The sequence below is a fragment of the Zonotrichia albicollis genome, chromosome 7 (assembly GCF_047830755.1).
Source record: "Zonotrichia albicollis isolate bZonAlb1 chromosome 7, bZonAlb1.hap1, whole genome shotgun sequence".
NCBI classification, from domain to species: Eukaryota; Metazoa; Chordata; class Aves; order Passeriformes; family Passerellidae; genus Zonotrichia; species Zonotrichia albicollis.
Window position 1 is genome coordinate 28568304 of NC_133825.1, and position 27596 is coordinate 28595899.

At 39.7% G+C, this 27596-nt stretch overlaps 1 protein-coding gene across 4 annotated transcripts in view; it reads right to left on the bottom strand.

Moving 5' to 3' along the window:
• Positions 1-5729: 5729 nt before the first annotated feature.
• The window catches only part of LRMDA (leucine rich melanocyte differentiation associated), a 604919-nt gene continuing 583052 nt past the window's right edge, over positions 5730-27596 (bottom strand). For all 4 annotated transcript variants that reach the window (XM_074544771.1, XM_074544774.1, XM_074544773.1 and 1 more), the window contains one exon: positions 5730-7893. In XM_074544771.1, the coding sequence (XP_074400872.1) occupies positions 7824-7893 (70 nt within the window). In that variant the 3' untranslated portion in view covers positions 5730-7823. The remainder of the gene's footprint in view (positions 7894-27596) is intronic.

Sequence of the window (27596 nt, forward strand, 5' to 3'; positions counted from 1 at the left end):
AGATTTCAAAAATTTCAGTGAAGTTGGCCCTTGAGTTTGGCAAAATGTGAACTTGCTAGACCTTAAATCCAACTGGAAAATGCAGCAGGATGCTTTATGGATTAACTCCTTCAAGTTTTGATTTGAAAAAAAACACAAAGAAAACCAACCAGACCTCTCTAAAAGCTTAAGTATAATTAATTTTGGAATAGATTAAAAATTTGTAAAATAATATTAATTTCTATTTTGATGTACAAAAGAATGTTTTCACTTTGTAAACTTCCAGAAATTTATCATTCAACAGCTGCTTCAAAACTAATGAATCTGGGTTTCTTTCTTAGTATGGATGATAACACTCATATTTATATCACATCTTTTGATTCCTTATGTCAAATACCCTGTTTTAATGCCTGTTTTGATGACCCGTAAGAAAATGCCAACTGTTCCAGCATGAACCTGAGCCTTATGCTTGCTTCTATATTACCACTAAGTACTTCAGGGTGCAAAAGGGAACGTGCAAATGGTGCAAGACATTGAACAGCACAGAATCCTGCCCTGACTTTGTTAGTTTAAGACAGACCTTTATTTTTTCCTTTTAAACTGAGTGTGCATTACTATATTTTGTGATATTTGCTCCTACTGCCACTGATGTTGAAAGCATTGCCACTGACATGAATGGAAAGAGGATAAGACTCAGAATGTGCTTATGATATAAACTTGTGATTAACATTAACAGCTGGTAGGGGTTTTTTTACGCTAAGCCTCATAAATACAGCTGAGAAAGCATTTATCTGAAAGTGGAAAATGAGGGCTTAGCTAGAGCTGTGCAATCTTTTTGTAATGAAACCCAGAACTAGCCTGATTTGGGAGAGCTGCTAGAGGTCTGACATTCAGGCCAGTTTTGCTAAACCCTCAGTGAACACATTGGATTTACAGTTTCAGATGAAAACCACATACAGCTCAGCAGAGATTTTGGCTGAACGATGCTTTCAGCTTTTGCTCAAACTTGAAACTTATTGGGTGTGAACACACAAAACCCTGAACTTACAAGGCAAAAAAAAAAAAAAAAAAAAAGGCTGGCATGACTACCACGTGGGCAGAAACCATGCAGGACTTGCAGAACAGAAATCCAGGCACTGCAAGGGGTGGTTTGGGGGAAGATATGCTGGGCATCACAGATGTAGAGATCCCAAAGCTTTACCCCCATCTCAAGGACTGGGCAGAGGGGTGCAATCAGGGGAGCTTCTGCTAACCATACCAGGCACCCCATGACAACTGCAGTTTGTCCCACAGCACTGACATTAACACTGCCTTCTATAATATGTGCATTGTGTAGTAGGTGGTGATTTGGTGGTTTGGGGAGTAGCCAAGGAAAGAGACTCAAAGTATAGTGAACTTCCTTCCAAAATTGATGTTGAAATTTGGCTACCTGAAACACATTACAAGTCATGGCTAAATCAGTAGGGTATTAAAAAGGAAATGACTCTTGAGCAGAGAAGTTTTGTTTTTCGCCTCTCTTGCATTGTAATTCTCTGTCCAGCCCTAAAATGACTACTAAGCTAAAGGAAATTAAAGAAAAGATGAATAGAAAAAAAATCTCAAGCTGGGTCAAATTCATCCCCAGTGTAACTTAGCTCAAGTAGAGTTAAATCAATGGAGTTCCACCAGGGATGAATTTGGCTTGTTGTCAAAAGGAAATGAAGCAACTGTGCCCTCATTTACAGCTATCAACTTTAACAGAAATTTCATTATAAGGGAATTTCTGAAAACAATTCCTAGGTAAAAGAAAATTGCTAAGGTTGAACAGCATATGTGTTTGGAAATTCCCTGAAGTCCACAACTGTCTACTTACTTGGTAGATACACAATGCCAGTTAATTGAGTGCTCACATTGTTCAAAAGGTCTTTAAAAAATCAGAGAAGACTATAAATGAATAAGCAGATTGTCTTAAGAAATCTTCTTTCTTTGTTTTTCCTGTAGTGAACCTTAAATACTCAACTGCAAAAACTGTTAAATTAAAAGTAGGAGGAAAACTGCAGATAAAAACAAAGTCAGGAATATAATTTTTGGTTACCTTCATATTCTTTATTTTATTTTCCCAATTTAGTTGTAAAAGTAAGGTAGAATTTAAGCTGCAGAATTCTGCCATTTATGTTCTCCATCATATGATCTGAAGAGATCCTGTGAAGCTCTACTTTATTTCCAAATAAAATACTGAATTAAATCTTATATTTAATACAGACATTTCCAAACAGATCCCTTCCTATCTATTTTACTATAAAGCTACAATATCATTAAGATGTAGTTTTGTTCTAAGAGGAATTATGGATGAGAGTTCAGTGATCTGTTATAAAAGTTGTAGATAAGATAAAACTAGGTTAAAAATCCCCAAATTGGACTGTACATTTTTGTTTTGAATTGGCAGAAGTTTCAATCAGAACACACAATATTTACAAGAGATTTTGCACTTCTTTTGAAGGATGCTTTGAACACCTTTAGAAACTTGGTCTCACAGCCTAAAACTTGTGCATGAGATAATGCAGAATATATTTCACATTAAAACCTACGAACACAATCAAACTAGAACTAGACATATTTTCCAAGACGCTGTTTTCCTTAAAATGATGAGGATTCTGAGATGATGATGATATTTTGTGAATGTGCCATGACCACGACTTAGCTTGTCCTTAAAAATATCTGCTCCTTGAAGGCTTGTGAAAATCCTGATCTGAAACCTTAATCTAATTGTCAGCAACTCTAAGGAAGGGTCAGCTTCAGGTTGACAACACCACCAGAGGCAAGTCCATCAGAGTCACCTAACCTAAAAGGTAACTTTTAGAAAGATTCAGCTGCTTTAGAACTGCATACGGAAAATATATTAATTCAGCCAGTTCTGATGAAGTAGGAGCGTTGAGTATATCCTGAATGTTCTCACATAGCAAAAGCCAAAGAAAATACTCTTAAGACTTCTTAGGAGCAGGTTATAAATCACTGGAAGAAGCTATTTTTCTCAGGCCTAGCTCTTATATAATCCAAGGCCTTGGTAAAGTATTTGGATAACATTAGCAGAAATGAGCATTAACTCATTTTAGGCAAGACAACTTTCTCTAGCCAAGAGAGGCACAAGAAAATCAAAAGCTTCAGCATTTGTCCACATTCACAGGCTAACTCTGAGGCTTCCAATCAGGATCTTGGTCCATCAATCCACTTAGATGTGTTTGTGAATAACAACGCTCACCTGCGTCGCAGCACATACCACAGCACGTCACAGTTGAAACAGCCACAATACACAGAGTATCACCATACAAGATCAGAAAGCTTCAGCCCATGCAGAGTACCACCATACCTCGTCAGAAGACTTGAAGCAGCTACACTTCTTGTTCTTCAGCCCAGCCTTTTATCCCCTCATGCTGATGCACTGCCCCTGTGTGCCCTCTGCTCCCTTTGGTGATTGGTCAGTGCCCCTGGGCACTCCAGGGCTCATCAGCTCCAATGGGATTCACCTGCTGCTCCCAGCTGTGCCCACTGGGGATGAGGCTCAGCCCAGCCCCACCCCAATTAACACAAACTCTGTGCCTGCACACCTGTCCCTCAGAGTTGTTAGCATAGGCATGGTCCCATAGTAAGATTTTTAATTCTTATTTTCTCACAATTATATGTTGTTTGTTTTGTTTTATTCCCATTACTAGGAGTAGAAAAGACTGGAAGAAATAGTTTTTAACTAAACAGCAGAAAAAGACTAACCAGTGAGATGTAACAGTTATCATGTGTAGATATAAAACCACTGAAAAAAGCAACTGTGTATTTCAATTGTTATACTATGAGCAGAGAAGCAGAAATTCCACTTTAAAAACTTTGTGCCATCATCTGCTTGCAGTGCAATGAGATGACAATTGAAGCAGACAAGGACACAGAGATCTTCAGGAAAAGAGGACAACAGCTAGCAGGCCATGCAAGACCCCTGACTCCTTATCACCTGATTTGCTGTCAGATTCTGCAGGCTGAACCTGCAAACAGATACTTCAAAATCCATGTCAAACATAAAGAGTCAGTCTGGCTATATGGTTTCACCTCTGGAAAGCTGAATTTCATCTCTTTCTTTCACATATGCCAACCATTTAACAAAGCAAAAAGACAGACAGATCTACAGAATGAAGACAATAAAGTTTCCCAAAGTGGGCAAGCAGAGATTCATGTGCCAACTATCACACCACATTAAGAAGAAATATGTGGTAAGACTCAATGTGAGTCAGTATAAAATGGGCTGATTCAGAACTTCACCACAAAGGCTGCATCCAGCAAAGTTCTGCTGGGGGCAAACATTTCCCAGCATACTCATACTGTTGGCAGGAGTGAAAAATACATCCACTGGCAGCAAATGAACCCTTTTATTTTACAGAAAGCATTTTCAAAAGTACAAACAGGTTTGTTTCTTTCTTCTGTCTTAAATGGGAGCAATGGTACACCAGAACACAGTGACTTTTCATCTGTGAGGATGTGAGAAATCAACACTCAGCAATCAAGTAATGTTCTGCTCAAAGAACAAATGCATTTAAAAGGGCTGCCTATCAGCCTTCCAAAACTTAGTAACTCTAATTCTCATTGCTACACATTGACTTCAAAGATACTCACACTTTGAGTAAGGCAAATACTAGAGTCAATACTGTGAGAATCAGCCCTAAGAAAGGAGAAAAAAGTGGCTTCAGTGGTGACATACTTTCAGCAATCCCATAAATCATTTATGCATGCAACAGATTCAATTAAAGCCAATGTGCTCTAAAGTTAGGTTTGTGTATCCATAACAGCAGGATTTTCACTGAAGGTCATTCATCTTTGTGACATTGAAGTGAATTTCTAGTTTGGATCTTTTCCTTGTTTTTCATTTTAAGGTTAAGGATTAACATTTTCAATACACTGAGTTACAATTGCAGTAAGCACAGCTTCTCTAGGCATCTCCTAGTAAAAACATTTGCCTCCAAGTCTTCATTTGTGATTTCTGACAAAAGGCAAAGGGCATCTCAAGACTGAACCTAAGACTGAAGTTACAACTCAAAGAACTAAGACTGGAGTGGTTCCTTTGAAATGCATATACTTTAAAATATTTTTAATTTTGTAGGCAAATCTTTTATTTTTTAATAGCCTAGTCAAAAGTGTGCCACATATGGAGAAGGGGGAGCAAAGGAAAGAGAATGGAACTTCTTCCTAGATTACTGTACTGTAACTTTCATGCTAAATGATAGCTCATCTAAGAAATTCAGGCACAGTTCCCACTTAGGAATGAACCAAGTACAGGTAGCAACCCCAAGTGTGAAAATTCTGCCCTCTCTTGAACCAGAATTTCAGCAGAACACATCTGAAAATATAATGCTCTGCATATTTAAAAAGAAAAAAGATGTTTGCATAAACAGTAATACACATCCATGCGTGTTTTTAAATAATATCTTCACCCATGCTAGTAATACAAAGTAATTATTCACAGATTTTCTTTTGGATTTTCAAGAATCAGAGACATTTAGTGTGAATTCCCTTCAAGCAGATCTCAATTAGGGCTTTACCATATTTAATTCTAGGTACATAATCCCTCAAGTGAAAACAAAATCCAAAGTGGAAGAGAATTTGTTTAAATTTCATTCCAAAAATATTTTTGCCTCCAAAGCTTTGCTAGGAAAAAACCACTCCTGAAAATGATACAAATGGTTTTGACATTAGGAAAAGTAAACAAGCAAAATAAAGATGGAAAAATCATGCGGTCAGTTTGCAAGTGCTGTTTATTGTTTGAGGCAGGGTTAAAGCCTTTTATAAAGACAAGAACATATATGCAAACAGACTGAAAGTGACATTAGGTTATTCTAAACATCCCTATTCCAAATCCTGCTGCCTATAACATTGCCATGGCCAAAATGTGTGGAGGCATTCAAAACAGACACCATGATAGGAACAAACTAAGATTGCTGTTATTTTGGAGACCAAAACAGATGACAAGTGCCCTAAATATTTCTATTATTATTTTTGATTAAAGAAAAAGGCATGTAGTTTTCATTTATCTGGTATCATCTCGGACTTGCCATGTGAACTGGCCTTTCATTTGTGGTCATGTATGACATTAGAAGAGGCATGACAAGCAGCTAGAACGTGCTTTCCAGACACCATTCAAACAGCTCAGAGCTCCATTTGAGCTACAAGTGGTGTGAACTGGATTGTTCTGTGTTCATCAGTGGTTTTAAGTATCTGTTTAAGATTTATTATATACTTGCAGAGTGAGCAAAGGCTTCCGTTTACTGAGTGAGGCCTAAAATGCTGAGCAGCAGCAAGCTTTCCTCTGGCACCCAGCCAGTGCCTCACTATTTCACCAGTCACATCTGCTTTCACCACTGCCTTCCATGGTCAGGTCGCTTCCACCTGTAATGCCAGCTGATAAAAGCCCCCAAGGTAGACAGCTTCTAAAGACTGGTATGTTGTTTTTTTAACCAGGAAAGTGAATAAACACCACCAAGTAATTTCAAACACCACCTAGGAACAGCTAGGCATTAATAGCTATCAGCTGGGATCAGTAGGAATGGGTTTGGAACAGCCAAGAGGTCAGAATTTTTGCATATTCCTTGGCCAATCCCATTGTATCAAGTAGAATTTAACATAACATATTCATGAAGTTTAGGACTTTATTTTTTTCCAATGTAACAAGTTAATGATTCTAAATATGTCCAATCTCTTTATCAGAAAAGCAGAAAATTTGCCATGCCTTTTTATTTTCTTGACTGAAAATTTGATAATAGCCTTTCTTACATAGATATCAAAAGGTAGATATCGTCTCTCTAATATATTAGTAAAGCTGCTAATTATGTTAATTCCACCAGTTACTTTTGTTGACCCTTTTCCCCTCTGAAAAATCACACCCATCTGGTGGCAGATTTATATCACTCCTTTTAAGCACTTTTTCCCCCAAATTTAAGCATTTAATTATAAACATAATTGATAAAAGTTAGAAATAGCTTGTGCAATAAACCAGGAATAATACACACTGTCAATATCACTAATGAGGACTTCCAAGTGTAAACCGTTAAGCTACGACATTATTTTACAACATAAAGAAATGTTCACTTTTCTGAAGGTAAGAGCTAGTAAACAATAAGATGTGATTCAAGAATTGGAAAAACTTGTTTGTCTGGGAAATTATAAAATCCTTTTCCTTTGCATATAAACATCTATACAAATTGGCAGTGCTTTGCATGACCAAAATGATTTCAGGATATATATTTTTCTTTGCTGAAAGAAAAAATAATCCATCTAGGCTCATTTTGGGGGGTGGGTGGGTGTGCTACCAAACTGTGAAAGGATTTGTGTAAGCATGTACGAGACGATAGAAACACAAGCACTTAATTCACAGGGAAAAAAATAAGAACAGATAAGGGCTTTTTCATCTGAAATTACAGCCCCTCTCCGTTATAAACACTCGGGTATCAGCAGCACTTGGGCTGAGCAGGCCAGGCAGAGATAAGGGCGTGCTTTGGGAGGCGCCGCGGATGCAGCGGGCTCGGTCCAGCCCCAGGTGCAACCCTGCTCTCTGCAGCACTCGGGCCAGGCCATCCATCACCGTGCTCCCCTGCCAGCCCCGCGCTCGGCTGCAGCTGTCTGTCACGCTGGTGGATGGGACCTGCTTAAAGGCAATCATGTCAATCTCCATGTGACTACTCAGACTAAGATAGAAGGATGATCTTGACAGGCTTGGCAAAGTCAGCAGAAGGCACTAGAGGACTTTAGTTACATGCTTAAAATGTAGATGTGATTTGTGCTTCTCATGTGGAGGGATTGAAGAGGCACCAAACAGCACTGTGTTTTATAGCTGGTCATCTCGGATGAATCTGTTGCCCTCGGAATGTTTTCCATAGTAAATGTAGCGACATTTCCCCAAAATGCCTACAATAAAAAGGAAATGAATTACAGTTAGGATAGAAGTAGAATAACATGCAATAAAGCACATAACTTGGGAAATTTGAAAGAGGGAAAGGAGCAGTTTTCTCTTGTCCTGCAAAAGAAAGAAAGTTTGTGCATTTCAAATATTCAGTATTGCCATTTCAATCAGCAGCATTGAACCCACTTGAAAAATGTGTTTAAATACCTACATGAGCTATCCTGTTAAACATACATCCACGAGTATCTTCAAAACTAGAACTAAATAACACTGAAACATCATACAGTGTGTTATAAATCAGAGTACTTCTCTCCTGCTTCTAAAAAACCAGAAAGTCTGGGTTGAAATTATATTTTGTACTCTGTCTCCCTGCTATGTGTTTAAAAAGTTTTCCTGATGAATGAAACCAAAAAGAAAAAAAAAAAACCACCAAAACAAACAAAAAATATCTCCAAAACCTCAACAGCAAATAATGCCAGTTTAATGTGGATCCTGGAAAAACCTGTCAAACTTTTCCAAAGTCATACTGCAAGCACCTAAATCATCTTTGTTTTCAGTAACAGAGAGCTGAAGGGAGTGGCTGAAATCTATATGGGAAGGCATCGACAGACATGGGCCAGAACAGTTGGCCTCCCCAGACTCCAGCATTTTTATACATACAAATAAATATTCAATAAAAACATTTCCAAAGTATCTCTCCAAACAACATTGCAACATCCCATGAGCAAGATACAATTTAATTACGCTAAATATTGGCACATGTGGGATGCTTTCAATAATTAGCCATAATACTGGTTTTGGGAGGCAAGGCACATTATTCACAGTGAGTACATGCAGAAAGATGCCTGAGGAAGGCTTAACTGCTGTGGGTGAGACGCACATACCTGCAAATCTCACTACCTTATTCAAAAGCATCCCCTCTGGTGGTACTAAGTGGTATGTGAAAGCGTAAGTTCACAGTTACATCCCACCTGTGAACATGCTCAAAGATGCTAAATTTTACTAGCAGAGTTGCTCTTTGAGCCCTCAGACATGTATACTCAAATTAAAGTCATCCCCATGAGCAGAAAGAAGGTGGAAGTGTCTCCTCTGCCTTGGGAGTGTCTTACCAGAGCAGTCACTGCAGTATCCAGCTCACCTCCATAAGGGCAAACATAACCTAGCCCAAAGGAGACAAGCACTGCCTTACATAAAGGGTAAAAAAGGGGGAGGAGCAGATCTTCAATTCTTTCTTGTTTTAGATTTCAAGAACTCACACAGCTGTTACCGTTCCCACTTGCAGTATGAATTAACTATGCAAGCTTTTATATTCTGTGCCATTGTTTTCCAGTATAGTGTCTGGATATAGTTGAGATACATAAGATAAGCTACTTCAGCTTTGGAAGGCATAGGTCATGAAAGATTAATCTAAATCCATGCTCTTCTTCCTCTCTAAGACATCATGATGGTAACACGCTCCTATGAGGGTTGTGGGGGGGAAATAGATCAGCCTGTCATTTGTTGTGAAAACCCCTCCTCCTCAGGATAATACAAATGCAGTGGGGACTATACAATGCAGTGCCTGATCATTTTCCCCTCCTGCACAGAGCTTTCTTCAATAATTTCAATTTCAATAATTTCACTAGTCAAGCAGTTTCCACATGCAAAGGATGATAACAGCATTCCTAAACAAGAGTCTAATGACAACCAAGTTATTCTTTCCCTAAACAGATATCCCAAGTAGGTAACAAGGACATTTAGAGCTCAAAATGCAAAGGATATGAGCAGTTTATTAACGACATTCTTTGGACTCCTTTTTCACTGGCATTGATAAAAGTCTTGTTTGAGGTCTGCTGCATTTCTTAAGGACTGGAAGCAAGACTGTTTATAGAGATGCTGGTGAGAGAGTGCTGTTTGATGAATGCTGGAGACTATAGCTAGGTGTCAGTGCTTAGAAAATGAGGCAAGGACATGAGGTATTAATATTGTCAATGATCTCCTGACAGGAAAACAGATACTGTATTCACCGTCAGATTTAAATAGACATCAAGTGCATTAATGACAAAAGGGCAGACTTCAAACAAAGGGGGCTGTATGGTGCTGCGCTGAGCCAGTCTCCAAGTTGGCAATAACCTGATCTGAAAAGACACTGTCAGGGCTACAGACAGGCCTAGGATTGTGTGCGGTGACAGAAAACAGAGATGCTGACAGAGATACCGGTGCCATATTATGCCAAGTATATTCTAACACTGTCTCCAGTCCTAACTAAATCTGACATCATTTCCTATCGCTTATAGTATCCTCCACTGCTCTGGCAGAATATTTCTCCCCAGACATCATTACAAACTCCACTGTAGTTTTAAAGTTACTGGCAGGCCTGTGCTGTCGTGGAGGCTGGGTCTAGAGGCCTAAGGATAACCTCAGTCAATCTAAATTTGGAGTTTGCTGGAGAAGTGCTCTCATTTTCACTGATATCTCAGCTACTTGAGGTGATCTGAACGCTAAAGTGTGAGGAGCTGTCACCTTGAATAAAATCCTTAAAGTAAAGACGCTCTGTTCCCAGGATGTTCAGCAAAGATGTCGGACAGTCTGGCAGCAGGAAATGAAATCCAGCTGCTGCTGCTCGCCTGGGGATAAAGGTGCTTGGGCTAGTGACAGTTAAAGTCAGCTGAAATTTTTGAAATCCTGCAGCCTACAATTGTTTAAATTAAGGAAGTGTTGTCTCCGCAGAGATTCCCTACCCAGGCACACAGCTGTGATTCGATTGCCAGGCATATTACACATGCTGCTCAGAGAGCCTTGATAAAAGCACAGTTGAAAATGTTGCCATGAGACCTTGTTTATCATGAAGGTTATTTGTAAAACAATAATCTTGCTCATAAATTAAATGCGGTGACTGGCATGGTTATTTGTTTTGCTTTGTTTTTCCTCTTTATGTCCCACCTCCCTTTGGCAAGTACAGAAAGCTCAGAGAGCTGCAAAATGTTTGTGTGCTGCAATGAGAATTTTGATGCTAAGATATGTCACATGTGAATTTAGGAAAGCTACTGCTTTTTTTCTGCCTATCTGCTATGGTATTCTTTCCTTGCAGAGCTGGGAGTACACTTGCTCTTTTGCACACAGACAAGGGAAGGAATGAGGGGAAAACAATACATCTGTGGCTGTTCTTGTGTTTTTAATTAAAATATCCAGCATTGGCCATAATAAGCCAAGTATACCCCCTATACATCAAAACAATACACAGCATCCAGAATGAGGTTTCTGCTCAAGGTTCTTAAGAAATGACAACACAAGGTCTCTTGAGGGATCATCTTCCCTGAATGAGGCTTCTAATTTTTCTTAAGTAGCTGATTCTACCATCACCACAAGCTGTTACAACTATAATTATGAAAAAACTGCATTGGGAAGAATCATTTTTAAATTCACTCTTTATCTTTTAAATGTTTCCATCCTTCGGAATGGATGTTCTAATTACGCTGGGTAAGTAATGACCTTGCAGTTGCTTGCATGTGTTGTGGTATCAGTCTTTCTTCACAAACACATTGTAATGTCAGCAGCACCAGCCTTTCCTTAGCTAAGGGAAAACCCAATTATCCAAATAAATAAATACATACATGCATGCATACTAAAGCATGTGAAGAAGTTCAAATCATGTTAGCTCCTTTTAAATTTGGCATGTTTTGCAGAGAGCTATGGTGCTTTTAGACCTCTATACGCTTTGCTGGAGCAAAAAAAGGGTTTGCAGATGTATTATATCAGAAGTGGCAAAACCAAGTTGCAATGGGAAGTGTTAGACCTATAGATCATAAAGCCTTAGTTAGTTACAGGTCAAAATTCATCTCAAGCTGACAGTGATCTAAGGGAATTGTTGTCAGGTAGCATCTTGTTGCCTTTTTCCTACCACATTAATCCTCCACATTTAGAAAAACCCACCTCTCAGTCATCACAACTTCGGCAGCTTCCAGCAACACGGCTTCCTCCAGTAGCATTCAGTTTTCTTTTAAAAGTAATTACTACAGCTAAGTAGTCAAGCCAAAAAGTTTTGCCACCCCCATCAAAACCTATTGCCACATCTGCCCAACATCCCCACCAGGCGCCCATTTTAACATCAAATGTTTTTAATAAGCCCCTCTGCAAGTGAAAGCAGCAAAGTATTCACAATTAAATGTGTTTGACAAACGCTGGTCTGCAGTATCCATCAGGGAGTGGATTTCAGCTAACAGCCTTCAGCCTGTGTCTCACATGGACTAACCACAGGGCCTGCCACCAGGAGCTGCGGGCAGATAAAGTGTGGCACTCCATACACAGACTCAATATTCTACTGGAATTCCACTTCACCTAACTTTAATTAGAGCACAGTACCTAAATCCTCCACTGCCAATTTGTATTTGATCCATATTCATCTCTTTTCGCACAACCTGCTGTTGCATAGTTTTGCTATGGGCTATTAAACAGCTGCCATGTTCCACCAAGAAGCTGGGTGCATTTCAGTGTGGTTATACTACCAATCTGTAAATTGTTTTGAGACCCTTCAGGATGAAATATCAATGCCATTATCATTTTTTACATAGGCACTTGGGCATATTCTACAATTAATGAACAGAAGCTGTGAAATTCCCTTAAATATTAATATAAACTTCCTATAAAGGAAAGTAATTCCCTACTGACAACATTTAGAGGAGAATAAATACCCTATCTATGAACAATTTAAAGTCTATAATGCTACTGATTTAGGCAAAACACCTCCATGAGTCAAGTTAACCTAAAACTCTTAAAAATCTTTTTATCTAAGGGATATGTAAAGGTGGGGAAAAAAAAAAAGGAAACAACTGCCCAAAAGCAAACCCTTTTGTATAGGAGTTTAGTACATTTCCAGTTTGTATTTATCTACCTGGAAATTCTAACAACTTTAACTAGCTCTCTAGTTGACAACTTATTTTCAGTTCCTTTTGGTGAAACAGAATACTTGTTTCTATGGAATACGATCCAGCCTATGAATTCTCTGACACAGGTACCTGAGAAGATCCCTTGGAAGACAAGAAAAGGTGTAAAGGACCATCTGGGTCACCAAGCAGCCAAGTGTGTAACCCAGAGAGATGAGAGTTGCGCTCTGCCCAGCAAACACAGCCCTGCCAGCGTGGGGAGGACGAGCTCACAAACGGCAGCGTGACACAGGACAGCAACACAAGAGCTGCAGCTGTCCTTGCTAACGTGATGGCTCTCTGGCTGCTACCATTTCATCTGTTTGCTGCAACCACATTTCCAGACTGCTCCCAGCTGGAGTCAAGACACAGGAGCTTGACTCCTTAAACCAGAGAAGTAGCAACAGAAAGAGGAGAATACCACAGATAAGAAAGCCTTTGGTTATACCACAGCTAAATGCTGTGGAAAAGAATCTTAAAATTACCTGAAATATCACAGCAAGAAACAAAACCCAGATAAATTATCTAAAATATTATCATAACGTACTCACAAGTGCTCACATAACAAATGCACAAATATTAATGTTCCTTGTGTTATAAACTAGTTAATTTATTTTTAAGAGGATAGAAACGGTAAATGTAAGCAAAAATGATGCATTATTTCTCATAAAGTAGCTATGTATAAAGGGGTGAGGTTGTGCTTGAGAAGGCTAGGGACAGAGCTGGCTGTGGCAAAGGCAAAATTCTTTCACCAGGGCCACAGTCCTCATAGAGTGGTCCCCAAATACTCCCAAAGAAGTGCCTGTGAATTAGGGATTGTGGTCCATTGCAGGTTTCCCAGAGAAAGGAGACGTATCTTCAGTAGTAAACTGAAATAAACTGCTGATCCCGACTCCCCCCTCTCTCTGAGAGTAACAGCATTCAAGGAAGGTAACCTTCCCATTCAGAGGAGATGAATTACCCCGGCTCTGCTCCCTGCACAGGGATGCCGAAAAATGATAACATTTTCCTCTGGACACCCTACAGCACGGGGCACAAAATGGTCTTTCAGACGGAAAGAAATTACTGAAAGACACAAAATCAAATCTGTATCCAGTCTACAGCAATGGTGTTAGAATTACACACCTAAGCTAGAGCTGAGAGGAATCACAGAAGGCAAACTAACACACTGAATTATTGCAAGTATCCTGCACAGACAAGTGCTGTGACATGTCAAGTCTCACTGGCCTGTTTGTAGGAAGGGGGAAAAAGGAGGGAGTATGCAGGGAAGTGAGAGTAGGGGAGGGGGAGCAAAGCAGTCAGCAGGGAGGGGATGTTGGAAAAATTTGCAATGAAGGTGATAGGAATACAAAGATGTGAAGTTTGCATCCTGGGCCAAGGAAGCTGCATAAATGTTCAGTGTAAACTAGCAGTCAAGCTGATGTGTGATAAAGTGCAGCCTGCTGTAAATACACTTCAGGGCTCCCAGTGCAACTAGGGAAGAAACTTGTAATTTGGAAGTGGGGGAGAAAGAAAAAGTAAAAAAAAAAAAAAATGCACTGCAAGCTTTTTCTCACATAATCTGTTACTGGAAAATTGAGAAGCTTGTCCAAGTCCGTGGGAATAAGCTGATGAGCTGATACTTAATAATAAACCATATTGTGTCATGGTGCGGAGTCATCTAGATCCATTCAGGCCACAAACTATATTACTTTATACAGCCCTGGCTGACATACATTTAAAGCCCTCTACACATTAAGGAGCCATTAGGCTGACAGATTAAAAGTTATCTTGGAGCTAATGTTTCCATTATGCGTATCCTGGCAGTGGAACAATCAACACACTGTTCCTCAGATGTCATACTTTGTTTAAAAAAAGGGTAGGGGGGAGAGCAGGGGGAAAGGAGGGTATCCTTCCCTCCTTGAATGACATTGACATGATCAGCTTTGATCTGGGCATGTGCTGTCTACAGATTCTTTACTGTTGGCTAAAATAGGAGCATTTAGGGCATAATACTTTAAATCATTAACCAGTTCCATACTCCTCTGGGTATCATTGTTACAATTTAAGGTTCTGCACTTGGGATTTCTTTGGAATCTTTCCATGCTCATTGTAACTATCATCAGAGAAATATGTTGGGGGGTTGGAATGCCTCTTACTAGTGAAAATGAAACAGAAAATACACAACCAAATAAACAGAAACTCCAAACCAAATGCTTTTGTCTCTTCAGTGTACCTTTACCAGTTTTGCCCCGTTACTGTCATGGAGAGAATTAATGCTGACTTTATAATTAAATACTTGCTGTGAAATATTAAAGCAGATTTTTTTTTCAATTACTCAGACTCATAAATTTTGTAGTTTGCTAGATACTGTAATCAAAGAAACCCAAGCACACAGAAAGCATCAGCGCGCCAAATTTTAGGGGTGGACTGATGCTTACATTTGGATACACTGAACATCCTTGAAGGAGATGGAGGAGAGGAAGTTTGGGCTCGCTGCCCTCTGGGTCTCGGTGTATCTCATTCTCTCATCACTGGTGTGGATGAAAGCAGAAGAGTAAAGCCAGACAAGGGCGGTAAATGCTCTGCCAGCTCGGGCCCCAGCTGTGCGGGCGGGCCCCGGACACTAGAGGGCAGCAGCTCTTTGTGCCAGCCCCGCCGCGCCGAGCCGAGCCGCGCGGGCGGGCGGCGATCGCGGGCGGCAGCGCTGAGCGCGCCCTGCTGCCGCCGGCGGAGCCCGCAGCGGTACCAGCGCTGCTCCTGAAGGAAGGCAGCCTCTCGCCCGGCAGCCCGCAGTGGTGGTACCAGCGCTGCTCCTGAAGGAAGGCAGCCTCTCGCCCCGGAGCCTGCACTGGTAACAGCGCTGCTCCTGAAGGAAGGCAGCCTCTCGCCCCGGAGCCTGCACTGGTAACAGCGCTGCTCCTCAAGGAAGGCAGCCTCTCGCCCGGCAGCCTGCACTGGTAGCAGCGCTGCTCCTCAAGGAAGGCAGCCTCTCGCCCAGCAGCCTGCACTGGTACCAGCTCTGCTCGCAGCCTCTCGCCCGGCAGCCGGGCTGAGCTGGGGAGCCCCAGTTCGTGCGCTGGTGGCGGGGCAGCGCTCCGAACAAAAGGCTGGAAATGCTGTCGGGGGAGAGGCGGGGGCATTTGTTCCTCTCTCGTATTCACGGCGTAAGTGCCAGCGCTGCTTTGAACCACCTTTCTCTTACTTTCGTTAATGCAACGGTGCGACCGCCGAAGTGATGTAAGAGGCGCTTTTTACACATTCAGAATGATGGAGGAAAAGGAGGTTCTAAAATCCCTTCCCCACCCTATACGAAAGTTCAGCTGTTCGGTGTACACTCACCATACAATTTAGGAGATTTTCAGTGAATTTGGCTAACATATGCAAAAATGGCCTTTCTGCTGGCTGCTCTATTCTTTGGGCTACATTCTAATAATAAAACTTACACTACTCAGCAATGGAACTAAACCGTAAAGAACGACAAGGTCATTAAGAAAACAAAAAGTGACTATAATTAAATCATACTTCACAAACCTTAACCATGCACAGATTGCATTAGCAGTAAAATGCGAGAGGAAAAAAGAGGGAAGTAAGTTCCTTTAGTAACAGTGATAGAATTAAACAAATGTACCATGATTTATGGGGCAGAAAGCAAACTTTGGAATAATTGTTCGGAAAGTCTGCAAGCATTCCAATAAAATTACAAATTCTTCTGTGAAAAAAATTTGAGCAGCAGGGCCCTTCTGGAGAGTTTAGACATAAATTTGGCTCATCTCATGAGTAAAACTTGCTTTTGGATCTTAAATGTGTTCCTGCTGCAGGAGTTCACATTAGGGGAAAAAAAAAGCCATAGAAAATTCAGTCTGGCTCAACTGGTTTGCAATTTCTCAAGAGAGTCATCTGAAATAAAGACAAGTTGCTTTTTATTTTTAAAGCTGGGAAAGAAAGTCTCTCAAATAAAATTAAAGAGCATAATTAAATAGTGCTGCTGTCACATTATGATACAGTTAAGGGAACCGTCTTTGTCTGCCATTACTTGCTCCTTTCCACAAGCCCTTCCTCAGAAACAACAACAACAAAAATTTAAGTAATTGCTAATGATAATATTAGTATGATTTTTCCTAATACAAAAATAGATGTTTTTTGAGAAGCAGGTATAATACATGGCCCTGGATTCTCTTGATTTCCAGCAGAACTTGAAGGCATCTGGCACTTTGTAAGACACATCCAGAGCCCACAACAACGGGTGAGCTCCTTTCTCTCTTCTGTCACTATTACTATTTAGCATCAAGTGTAACCAAAAGTGCATCTGGATCCAAACACAAAGTATTCAGAAAATATGTAGTTCTCTGGACTAAGTCTGGGCTTGCCTCTTCGTAGAATTTTGTTCTCTTCTATATGACATATAGCACCATCTGCTATTGCTAAATAGTTACTGGACATGGTCTAGTTCCCAACCTGCCTCCAGTACTGAAAGCCAAAATATTGTCATTGTTTTCTATCCTCAACTCTTTTCCCCTTTCCTCAGTCTCCTTATAAAATATGCTAATGGGAGGGGGCTGAAGGTTAAATCACAGGGGCCAGTAGAACATCATTTACAGGTGCACTTTTATTCTCTATGGAAGCTTTTGCAAAAGATAAAAAATTGGGGACTAAGAAACAGCTTGAGAGGCACATTAAAACCCCTCCACTAGGGTCAGAGTCATTAAAGTTTAGTTAAAGCACTAAAGACTTTCTAACAAGTATTCTGCTTAGTAAACATTTTCCACCAGAGCGTGGCTATTGGTGAGAGCTTTTGGAGAGTGTCAGTTAATCAGTATTCGCCCGCTTTGACAGCTTGAAATATTACTCACTTATTTGGCTGGTTCAAATTTGTCAGACTTGACTATGTCACAAGTTTACATGTCCCCATATGAAAAAGGAGCTCACTGGCAAAATGTTCACGATGGACTAATAAAACACGTGGCTAGAAAATAATCAAGCAGCAGTGGTCAGTTATCACTCAGAAGGACAAGAAAGGAGTGACTGTCTTTGAGACTACCAAGCTAAACAGGAAGGAATAACCTGTTACTTTACCAAATATCCTTTAAATGGTTAATAGAAGAGTAAAATCTCTACTACACTCAGAGATTTATTAAATTGCTTGGTTAAAGCTGCATATATATTTTGGATGTGTTGAGTCATTTGCTGGTACAAAGAAAAGAAAGGCTTAAGACAGAAGCTGTCCCTCAGTCCCGAGAATGTTGTGCCGCCAAGGAAGCGCCTTCTGCCACAGGAAGGCCATTTAGGCAATGCTCTTCACCTCTGCTCTCAGAGTGGGTGCTATTAAAACAAAAAGTCCTCTGAAGGTAGCAGGTAGTCTGGGATTAGACCATCACATGAATTCACAGCAGGAAAGCCAGTCACACACAGCCACTGTTTGGTTAAATGTATTCAGCAACAGGGCACACGAGTGCTGCTGTTAAGCCTGGGGCACTGCTGAACAGCACAAACTGCCCTACAGAAGACCTCAAAGATCTCAGAAGTAATAACAAAAAATTATACAAGAAAGATCTTTTCAGGGATAAGGAAAGCTTAACCACTTACGTGTGTGCAGTGAACCCTGTGGTCCTTTCAGAGAGGCTCCTGGGAAGAAGCGATATGCTACTGAAGTATTTCAGTCTTTGGGCAAAACAAGCTTGACATCCCTGTTGGCATCTCTGCTGAGAACAGACACTGGCCTGACTCAGAAAACATCAAACGTGACTTTCTGCTAGCTGTGGCAAAGCTGAATACTGAAGGCAGGGAGGAGAGGTCACAGAGGAAGCAGTAGTTAACGGGGTAAAGTGAGTGTTATAATCCCCAAATTGCAGTAGGACTGAATGTTTGCAGACAATCTGCCTGTCTATACCAAGACAGCCTCATTTTTCTTTCTTCTAGGAGAGGGTTAAGTATAATCTGAAGCCTGGAAAATGGCTGCTGTTGATACTAGTGAGGCCTTCTCTTTAACTAGATCCTTCAGGAAAAAACAAATTAATCAACAGCCAGCTGAAGTGGGTTTAATGATTGCATTCTGCATACAATCAGCTTTTCCCTTTTCAAGGGCCATCAATATGTCAAGGGAAGACATATCTGAAGGATATAGCTCTTAACATCAAGGTTATCTATTCTCCACAAGGCTCCCACTCCTTACTGGGCTGATACTTTACACTGCCTGTGTCTAACATTTTCATCAACTCTGCAATCAATCAAGGTAATAATGTTGTGCAAAAAATCAATTAACAACGCAATTAAACTTTCCTTATTATCTCAAAGGGCTGAAATAATACCTAAAGGGAAGATAGACTCACTGAATGCAGACATCCATAACCCAATGTGAAAGTGAATTATGAGGTTAGACAGATGCAGGCATGTACTGGCGCTGTTATTTTCAAAGGGATATATCTCATCCAGGCAGTGTATCAGTCACCACCAATCCCATACCCTAAAATTCCAAATTACTTTTAAGAAATATACGATGTGCAATATCCATTTCATATTCTCTTTTAGAGATAAACCCCCCAAAATCTGAACAGGAGTATTATTCAAAGACAAAATGATCTTTCAGAAAGAACATAAAATATAAAAGCTATAATAACATTTACATCTGTATACCACCCATGTCTGTAAATGCAGGTCATCAATTATACCTAATCTGTAGTGAATAAGGAACAGAAGAAGCAGCACAACATTTAAAGCCCAAAGGCTCAAATTTGCAAATACCTTGCATCAAGTACACTGAAAGAAGAGCCCCAATATAAACACATGCAGCAAAACCAGCAAGGACTTAACTATCATTCCCTGAAAATAAGACAGAGTGCCTATATTATTTTGTAATTACATTCAATCCTCATGGAAACAACATTCCCAAGAGCTGAGAGTTTTAAAATACATTGAAAACAGACAATTAACCCCTTGCTGTTGGGAGGATTTGGGTTTTAGCATAAAGATGTTAAGGAGAGAGGTGCTCAGCACACCAGCACAACGGAGTAAATGTAGTTGGGAAGCCAGGTGCAATAGCTTTGTTTTGAAGATGACTGGAAAATGATTTGAGGGAGGGTGGGGAAAAGAGGAGAGAAAGAATACATCTAAAATTAATTATGAAATGAGTGATCTTACTGCTCCCCAGTGACAACCAAAAAATATTATACAAATAAAAAGACTGTGACCAAGCTAGGTATTTTGTGGGGTTTTTTGACTCCTATAATTTTATGTCTCACAACCTGAGTGTTTCCCCTCAGCCCCCCCTTACTCATTTCCCAACATACCCACACACAGTCTTCACCCTAGGTTGTTGTGATTTAACATTGGCAAAAAGATAATGAAAACAGAAAACACTTAAGGGAAGCCTATGTCAGAGTGACAAGCTAGGCTTACATCCTGTAATAAGCTCAGGAAAATTTGGAAGCAGAAAAGATTTCCCTTACACACTGCACTTTGAATTCCTCTGTTAAAGGACGCTCAATGTGTCTGTGTAAGGAGAGGTGTTCTACAAAGCTGTTCTCCCAGCAGGGTTTGCTTAAGCACATAACAGCTGCAGTTTAGAAATGGCCTATTCTTACAATTAGCTCATGTAGTGCAAGTGGCTTGTTTGGACCAAGAACATCTTTTTTTTTTTGTTGATAATTCTCCCTGGTTTTGTCTTTGTCTTGTACTTCCTGCTCTTCCCCCTGTTACCCCCGTCCTGTAGAGTCAGTCATGGGTGAGATACAAATAAATGTGACTAAAATTTTTCACAATTTTTGAAACATTACGACTTTCCTGCATGGATTTGGGGCACTAATATTAGCCCAGGATTAGAGAATTCAGCCATTCCTCTCTTAACCTTTAGGAACATAATTAATATGTTTTCATTTTCAATGACTTCATTGTGTGTCTATCAACTGGAACCATTCCTGCTGTGTATTTGACTCCACTGACGATGGGGTGTGTTGGATTTTAAATGATGTGCTAGCACTTCTGTTCCCTATATACTCTAGTTTATGTGTTATTCATGACTTGCATTTGGAGACATGGATGATACACAGATGTAAATGTTATTAAAGCTTTTGTGTTTAGATTCATTGTGAAAGACTTCTTTGTTTTCAGATAATTCTTTTAACCATCACAAATAACCACCAATACATGAAATTGTCTTGAGACATTTTTCTTTCCTGTTAAGGTTTTTGATGAAGAGAATTTTTTATTCTCCCTAGTGTTCTCTCATCATCAAAATAAAATACAGGATAAATTGACAGACAGCAGTTACACCTGCAGGATAATGTAGAAGTAAACCTTTTTGTCATGTGCTCATTATACAAAATCAAACCCAAAAGTTACTTTATTTTTTTAATAGCTGTCAGGACTGTGGCTCCCAGTTTAAGAAGGCTGCGACTGGCATTATTCTCAAACTGCTTTCACCCTTTAACATCACATTTGTATTCCTGAGGAATTTAAAAGGAACATGTTAAAGAAAAAGGTATTTCACCAAATCATGGTTTCCTATCTCCTTTTTCACTTCGATTAAACTAATTTTAGATTATTAGTTTTATAACACTATTTAAATATTTTGAATATATGACAAGCATACTGTGCATCTTTGTTGCACTGGTACTATGTAGGAAAAAGTTCAAACACAATATGTACTTAAAGACTTGGTAAGCATCAGCCTTGGAAAACATCACCCAGACAGCAGTCAAAAGTAACTTTTTGTGATGGACAGATAAAACACCATTAAATTTTTTCATTGTTACTTATTAAGACAAGGGGTGAGCAGGTAAATTTGTGTGTCTGGACTGGTAAATCTTCAAGACAGTTGTGTGAGGTTGCTATATGTAACTACATATACGGCTTTGAACTGAAACAAAAGACCTCTCAAAAAGCCACATTTAATCACTAATAATCCTGTCAATTGATAAATCCTTAGATATTTTCTCTCAATGAAATTGAAGCTCACTTTAAACATGAAGTCTTGGAGTTGTCACATTTTTTGCTTTAAAAGAAATATTTTATAGCATATATTTTTACTTTTTGTGTCTATTTTATCCATTAAGCCTATAATAGTAGCAGCCTCTCTACAGAACTCAAATATTCAGAAACCCCAGCAAAAGGGGTTTCTTTGTCTGAAGTTCAAGCTTCTTGTAAAAATCTGACTCAGACTAATTGAGTCAAAGTATAATAGTCTGATCAAGAAAATAACTTAATAAATTTTCTTTTGCTGAAGTATTGTGTTGGATAGTGGTGGCTTGCACTCCCCAATGTACCATTTTACAGAGAACTTCATATTTTGTTGTGAATAGTTATTGAAAAGAGATTTTTCCATCTGACAGAGAGAATCAATCTAATGTCACCCACTCTTTACCTCCAATTTTCTACTAGCACCACCTCTGTCTGCTGCAATCTTGTAAATGTTTTGCTGGAGATACCTGCTGTTTTACTTCACCTGCCACTAAAGCTTACTGCTCTTGAGCAGTTTTGGAAAGCTGCCTTTGAGCTTTATGAAACAAAAGACAATTTTTTAAGCTGAACCAAACTGTAACTTAATTCAGCAGGACACTGCACTGCTCCTTTTAAGTCTTTGATGCTTTATTGAGGCAACAAGGTTCCAACCTTTCTCTCCCCCAGTGAAGACAGCTCAGGACTACTCAGCAGAGCATTTCTAATGGCCAAAACCCAGAAAGTCGTGGCTCAGCTGCCTTGCACTGCATTCCAGGCAAATTCTAGCCATAGTGGGCAGTGGCCATGCCATGGAAAGAGTAACCCACTCCCTAGGGCAGAATATAGGGTCAGCACAAAGTAGAGTGTCTGGAGCATCTTCTGATTAGGCCATACTAGGAGATTAAGAAGCTGCAGTATTTGGGACAGGGTAGCAGAAGAGGGGAATTAAAAGAGGCCATTTTTGTGTGATTTCAGTCTTGTGCCACACAGTTCTTCAGCCTTCACAGGATGTCTGGCCAATGTGCACATTTCAGTCTTTTACTTTTAATGGTGTAAACATTTATTTTTGTGCTTGCTCAAAAATGGAAATAGCTTGTCATCCAGGGAATAGATGAGCAACACTTTCATATGCTCTTCAACAATTATTTTGTCATCAGGAAGCAGTGTATGATAAACATGACACCATAAATCTAGAACATTATTGAGGCAGATACAGATTAATTCACAATTCAATATTAGTAGCCACCTTAACTGAGTGGAACCTGATGCAACATAAAAATATGTTGAGATGAATTTGTTGAAATAACAATTTTAAAAGGTCTGCCTGCCATTTCTATCTAACCAGAAGCATGTTCACTGCCTGTGAAATAATATAAGATTTCTGCTCTCCTCCAATGCACTTGTCTATAGTTGCACTTGGCTTAAATAGCCTTTGGTAAGGGCTTGGAGATCTTAAAATAGGAGGGCACTCATCAAACTTTCACCAGATGACTCACTGCACTGTTAAGAGCAGTTATTTAAATGTTTGAAATATTTTGGACAGTTGATGATGTCAAGAGAACCAGTTCAGCCAATCACCAAGAAAGCAAACAGTGACCCACAGGATTTCAACCATCCTCCTTTTCTGATGTGTTTCCACCCTACACATTACCAGAAGCTTTATGAGACTACTTTAAACCATCAAGGGTCCATCCAAGTAAGATCAGCCAAAAAATGGGGTACTAAAAGATATTACAGAAAGCAGGTACAGCATGTTCTTCTTTTTTCTCCCATGTATTTGAATTTTTTTGTTTAACAGGGAAGAAGTCTGTCTTCCTACATAAAACCAAATGATATGACAACGTTTTTCTTGACATAAAGAAAATAACTTCATGTAGTCTTTCCCATAGCCATGCAACTGTGCAGGCCTGGTGAGTGTGGCAGTCTTGCACAGCCTCCTTCTCCATTTATAGCAAGGATGGTTAAGTTCTGGACACACATGGCTCTAAAATTTATTGATTTCAAGTGCAATTAATATCCAAGTCTCTGGGAAGCTTATATAAAGCTATTACTCTGTTCAAAGGGGAAGAAAAAAGACCATCAAATGGTTATACTGAAAGTTATTTTTCTGTTTTTCTTTGTCTCAAAAAAGAAAGGGGGAGGGGGAGATGACTGTTCCATAATTATAAATCTTCTGAAACTGTAACTCAGGAAAAGACTTTTCAAATAAAATGTTTCCCAGAAAAGAATATTTGGCAGCGGTTGGCTCTTGTTTTCCCTAATAACCATTAAAAGTCTGCCCTAGTAAAGCATTTTACTGCAACGTTTGAAATGGTAGAGTTTACATTTTATTTAATGAATAGTTGCAGAGCATTAAAGCAACATCTCGTCGGCAAAACAGCTCCTTATCCTCGCTTTGTCTCAATTGGTTTTTTTACATTTCATTTTCAATGACATGTCAGCCGTCTCTCACCAACCTCAAAGGAAAGTTGAATGCGGGGCTTACAAAGTTAAGCTGACATTTGCTCTCTTCCAATAAAAAATATTTAGTCCATTAAACATAAATACCTGTCATTATGATACATGGACTGGGTACAAGCCTCCCGTTTCCCTCTGATGTTTATTACATCCAAACAACTGCAGTGCCTGCATGTTTTCAACTTTAGTGTATTGATTAAACTTTTAAATGGCTGCCATATAACCCAGGGACATCAGGAAGATTAATTTGCGTCAATGTTCATCTGTAATTCATTAGCCATTTATTCTTTACAACCACATGGGCTATCAAGAAAATGCAGGCCATTTTTCACTCTGCACAGGCTTGGGAACAGATCCTGAAATTTGTGCTGCATACAAATAAGCTCCCCAGGCCCGGCCACTTAAACTGCTTGGCTTTTCAAAAGTTAAAGTTGGGAATAACAGCAGAAAAAAGGGAACATAAAAAACCAGAAATGGACAAAATATACGTCCTCAGGGTACTAGGGATTTAACTGAGTTTGTCCACTGTCTTTTCATCCATGGATTATGGTTTCTTATTTCAGTCAGATTATAATAACTGAAACTTGTTACTGTGCAAAGGCCATAAATAAAATGAGCTGTACCCCCCTCTAATATCATCTAAGATGCAGTTTCTTGGAGAAAGCTAGAAAGCGGCAGTGAAGTATAAAAAGCTCATGCCTCAAGGAGGTTGTAGCCGTGAATCTAAGAAAAGGATGCAGCTTTAACCAACTCTCCCATTTATTGTGGATTCCAGTCTTGCCTTTATTTGGGAAAATGGCCAGCTAAATATTGGTATGTTTCCTTAGGGTAGAGGGAAGCCATCTGGCTCCTTGATTTGCCCTACTGACCCCCTTGGCACAGTATGAAGTGCATATTAAATAAGAAAAAGGAAAGAGAACAGCCATAAAGCAAACAAAAATGCACATGAATTTTACATTTACAACATGGAAAGATCAATGAAATGCATCCTGGTTCCTTTCCTCTCTCTACCTATAAATTACAAAGCAGTGTCACTCTGCTAGGTAAAGGCATAGTGGTACAGCAATAGAGTCATTGAGCCTAATGGTACCAATCGAGATTCCAAAAATTAAGATCTCATAACATAAATCCAACAGGTTTCCCTGTTGCAAACAAGAATATAAACATAGTAGCACCCTGTAAGAAACACAGGAATCTTCACATAGTTTTAATACATCACTTAGGACGTAATAATCTCTACTTAACAGCCACAGTCACTATGATGCCATTTTAAAATGTGGATTATGCATAAAAGAAAGGAGATAATTTGCTTCTAAAATCAGTTATCAGCTTACTGTTAAATATCAGCCTGGGTGAAAAGAACACTGGAATGAGCATCCTGCTTAGTGTAACCCTCCCAATGTAAGGCTGATGCCATGCCCAACCTCTTCACAGCCACAGCAGCCTGGATCTCACCACAGGCAGGACACTGTCTGGGGAAAGCAGGAGCCTCTCATCACATCCAAGGAGCACACAGGAGGCAAAGATGCTTTGGACAAACCTGAGCTCTGGAGCAGCAATAGATTTTGGCCTATGCCCTCCAGCAGCTCCAAAGAATTAAATGCTGCCCTGCCATTACCTTCTCACCAAAAACTGACCATTTGGGGCTTGTCTCTGCAAGTTGTATAGCAGTGCTTTTATAGACAATCTGCAGGTGGGATTGCTAAGCAGCACTTCTGTCAGTTGGCTGGCTTGTAAGTGCCCCAAAATAAGTGACCCAAAAAAAAGAAGAAAGAAGAGAATTATGAGATACACAGGAATATACTCAAAGCGACTTTTGGATTTGATTTTGTATTTTATTACATGCTTGAAATTTAGGCTGAGTTCATCGAAAGATTCATTACGGTTCATCAATCTCACAAGCAAACCTGAGCTGATTTGTGGTTTCATTTTGCACAAATACTTGCTTTTAATAGGCAGGAGAAAATTAAATGAGTTTTGGTCAGATATCTGGATTCCTTTGAATCTGAAAGTTGAGTCAAAAAGAATGTTGGGAAATAAGCCAGTTTCAAAGCCATATGTACAAGGAAAGAAGCCCATTTATCCAAATCTGGATAGCTTTATGCTGTACACATAACCTGAGTTGCTCTGGTCTGCATCTCCCCCACGGCACAAGATGAAATCTCAGCTTCAACTTTTTATTTTGGTTTTCTCAGCTTTAGTCATACCTTCAAAATAATTTAAATATAATTTGTTTAGAGTAAATTATTTTTCCATTATGATAGCAGACATACTGGGAACTTCACCAATGACAATATGTGGATAACTAGTGAGTTGAAAATATTGCAATATTTACCTAGCCTAAGTAGAAAAAAGATGCAGTGCTAAAACTGTAACTTAAACTAAGAAAAGAAAACCAAATCATAGCACAAATGTGGAGTTTCTATCACATCAGAAAAAAAGAGCATGCAAAAAAATCGCAGGTGTTTTAGAACAGAGCCATTATAAATTCAGCAGAAAATTTTTCAACCTTACTTTTGCAGATACTGAAAGCTACCTCATGGTGCTCACTAAACACAGTATTTCCTTAGAAACTTTATTCTTTGGTGCGCTAGCATTAACTTATAGTAGAACACAGTTAAGATGCAGCCAGACCTTGGGGTTCAGTCCTTTAAAGTTCCCAGTACAACATATCTGAAACATCAATGACACAGTAAAGGAGTAGAAATCCCAAAAGGAGGCTCACCAATCCCAGATTCTAATTAAATCTTGACAAATTAGGTACGGCAGCCCAGGGGATCACAGCCATTGTGTTCCCACCGTAAAGCCTGTGTCCTGGGAATGTCCCTGGCAGGCTGCATGCCACGGCCCTGTGGCACAGGAGCAGGTTATCGTGGCTCACCATCACACCCGGGCTCTCTCATGCTGCAGGAATCTCCAAATGGGAAGACTAGGTGGCTTTGAACTCGTGCTTACACCGGGGGGGCCTAAAGCAGCAAGCTCAGGACTCAGCCATTTGTTTTCATTTTCATATAATGATGTGTCTAGCTCTCATGGTTGCACAGAAAACTGTATCAACTCGAACCATATGTTAACTGAGGCAGCAATATGTTCTTAAATTGGCAGACAGCTCAAAATGACAGTTCAGCAAGATGTGAACTATTTTCAATCATCTCAATAGGGTGTTAACTCTAAACCCTAAACATTGCCTGTATATATATTTTGTTAACCATTTCACTACTAAATACCTTAACTAAGGTAGCTAAACTGTTCCTCCACACTTTTCCAAGACAGAATATCCCAACTCCTAATTTGAAAGAATGTATACATATAAATTGGCCTGGTTACATACTTGGCTCCATCATTTTTAACATCTCACAATCAATGTATTTATCCTTCCACAATCACGAGGCAGTGAAGTGCTGTCATCTCCTTTCTAGAGATGGAGGAAAAAATGC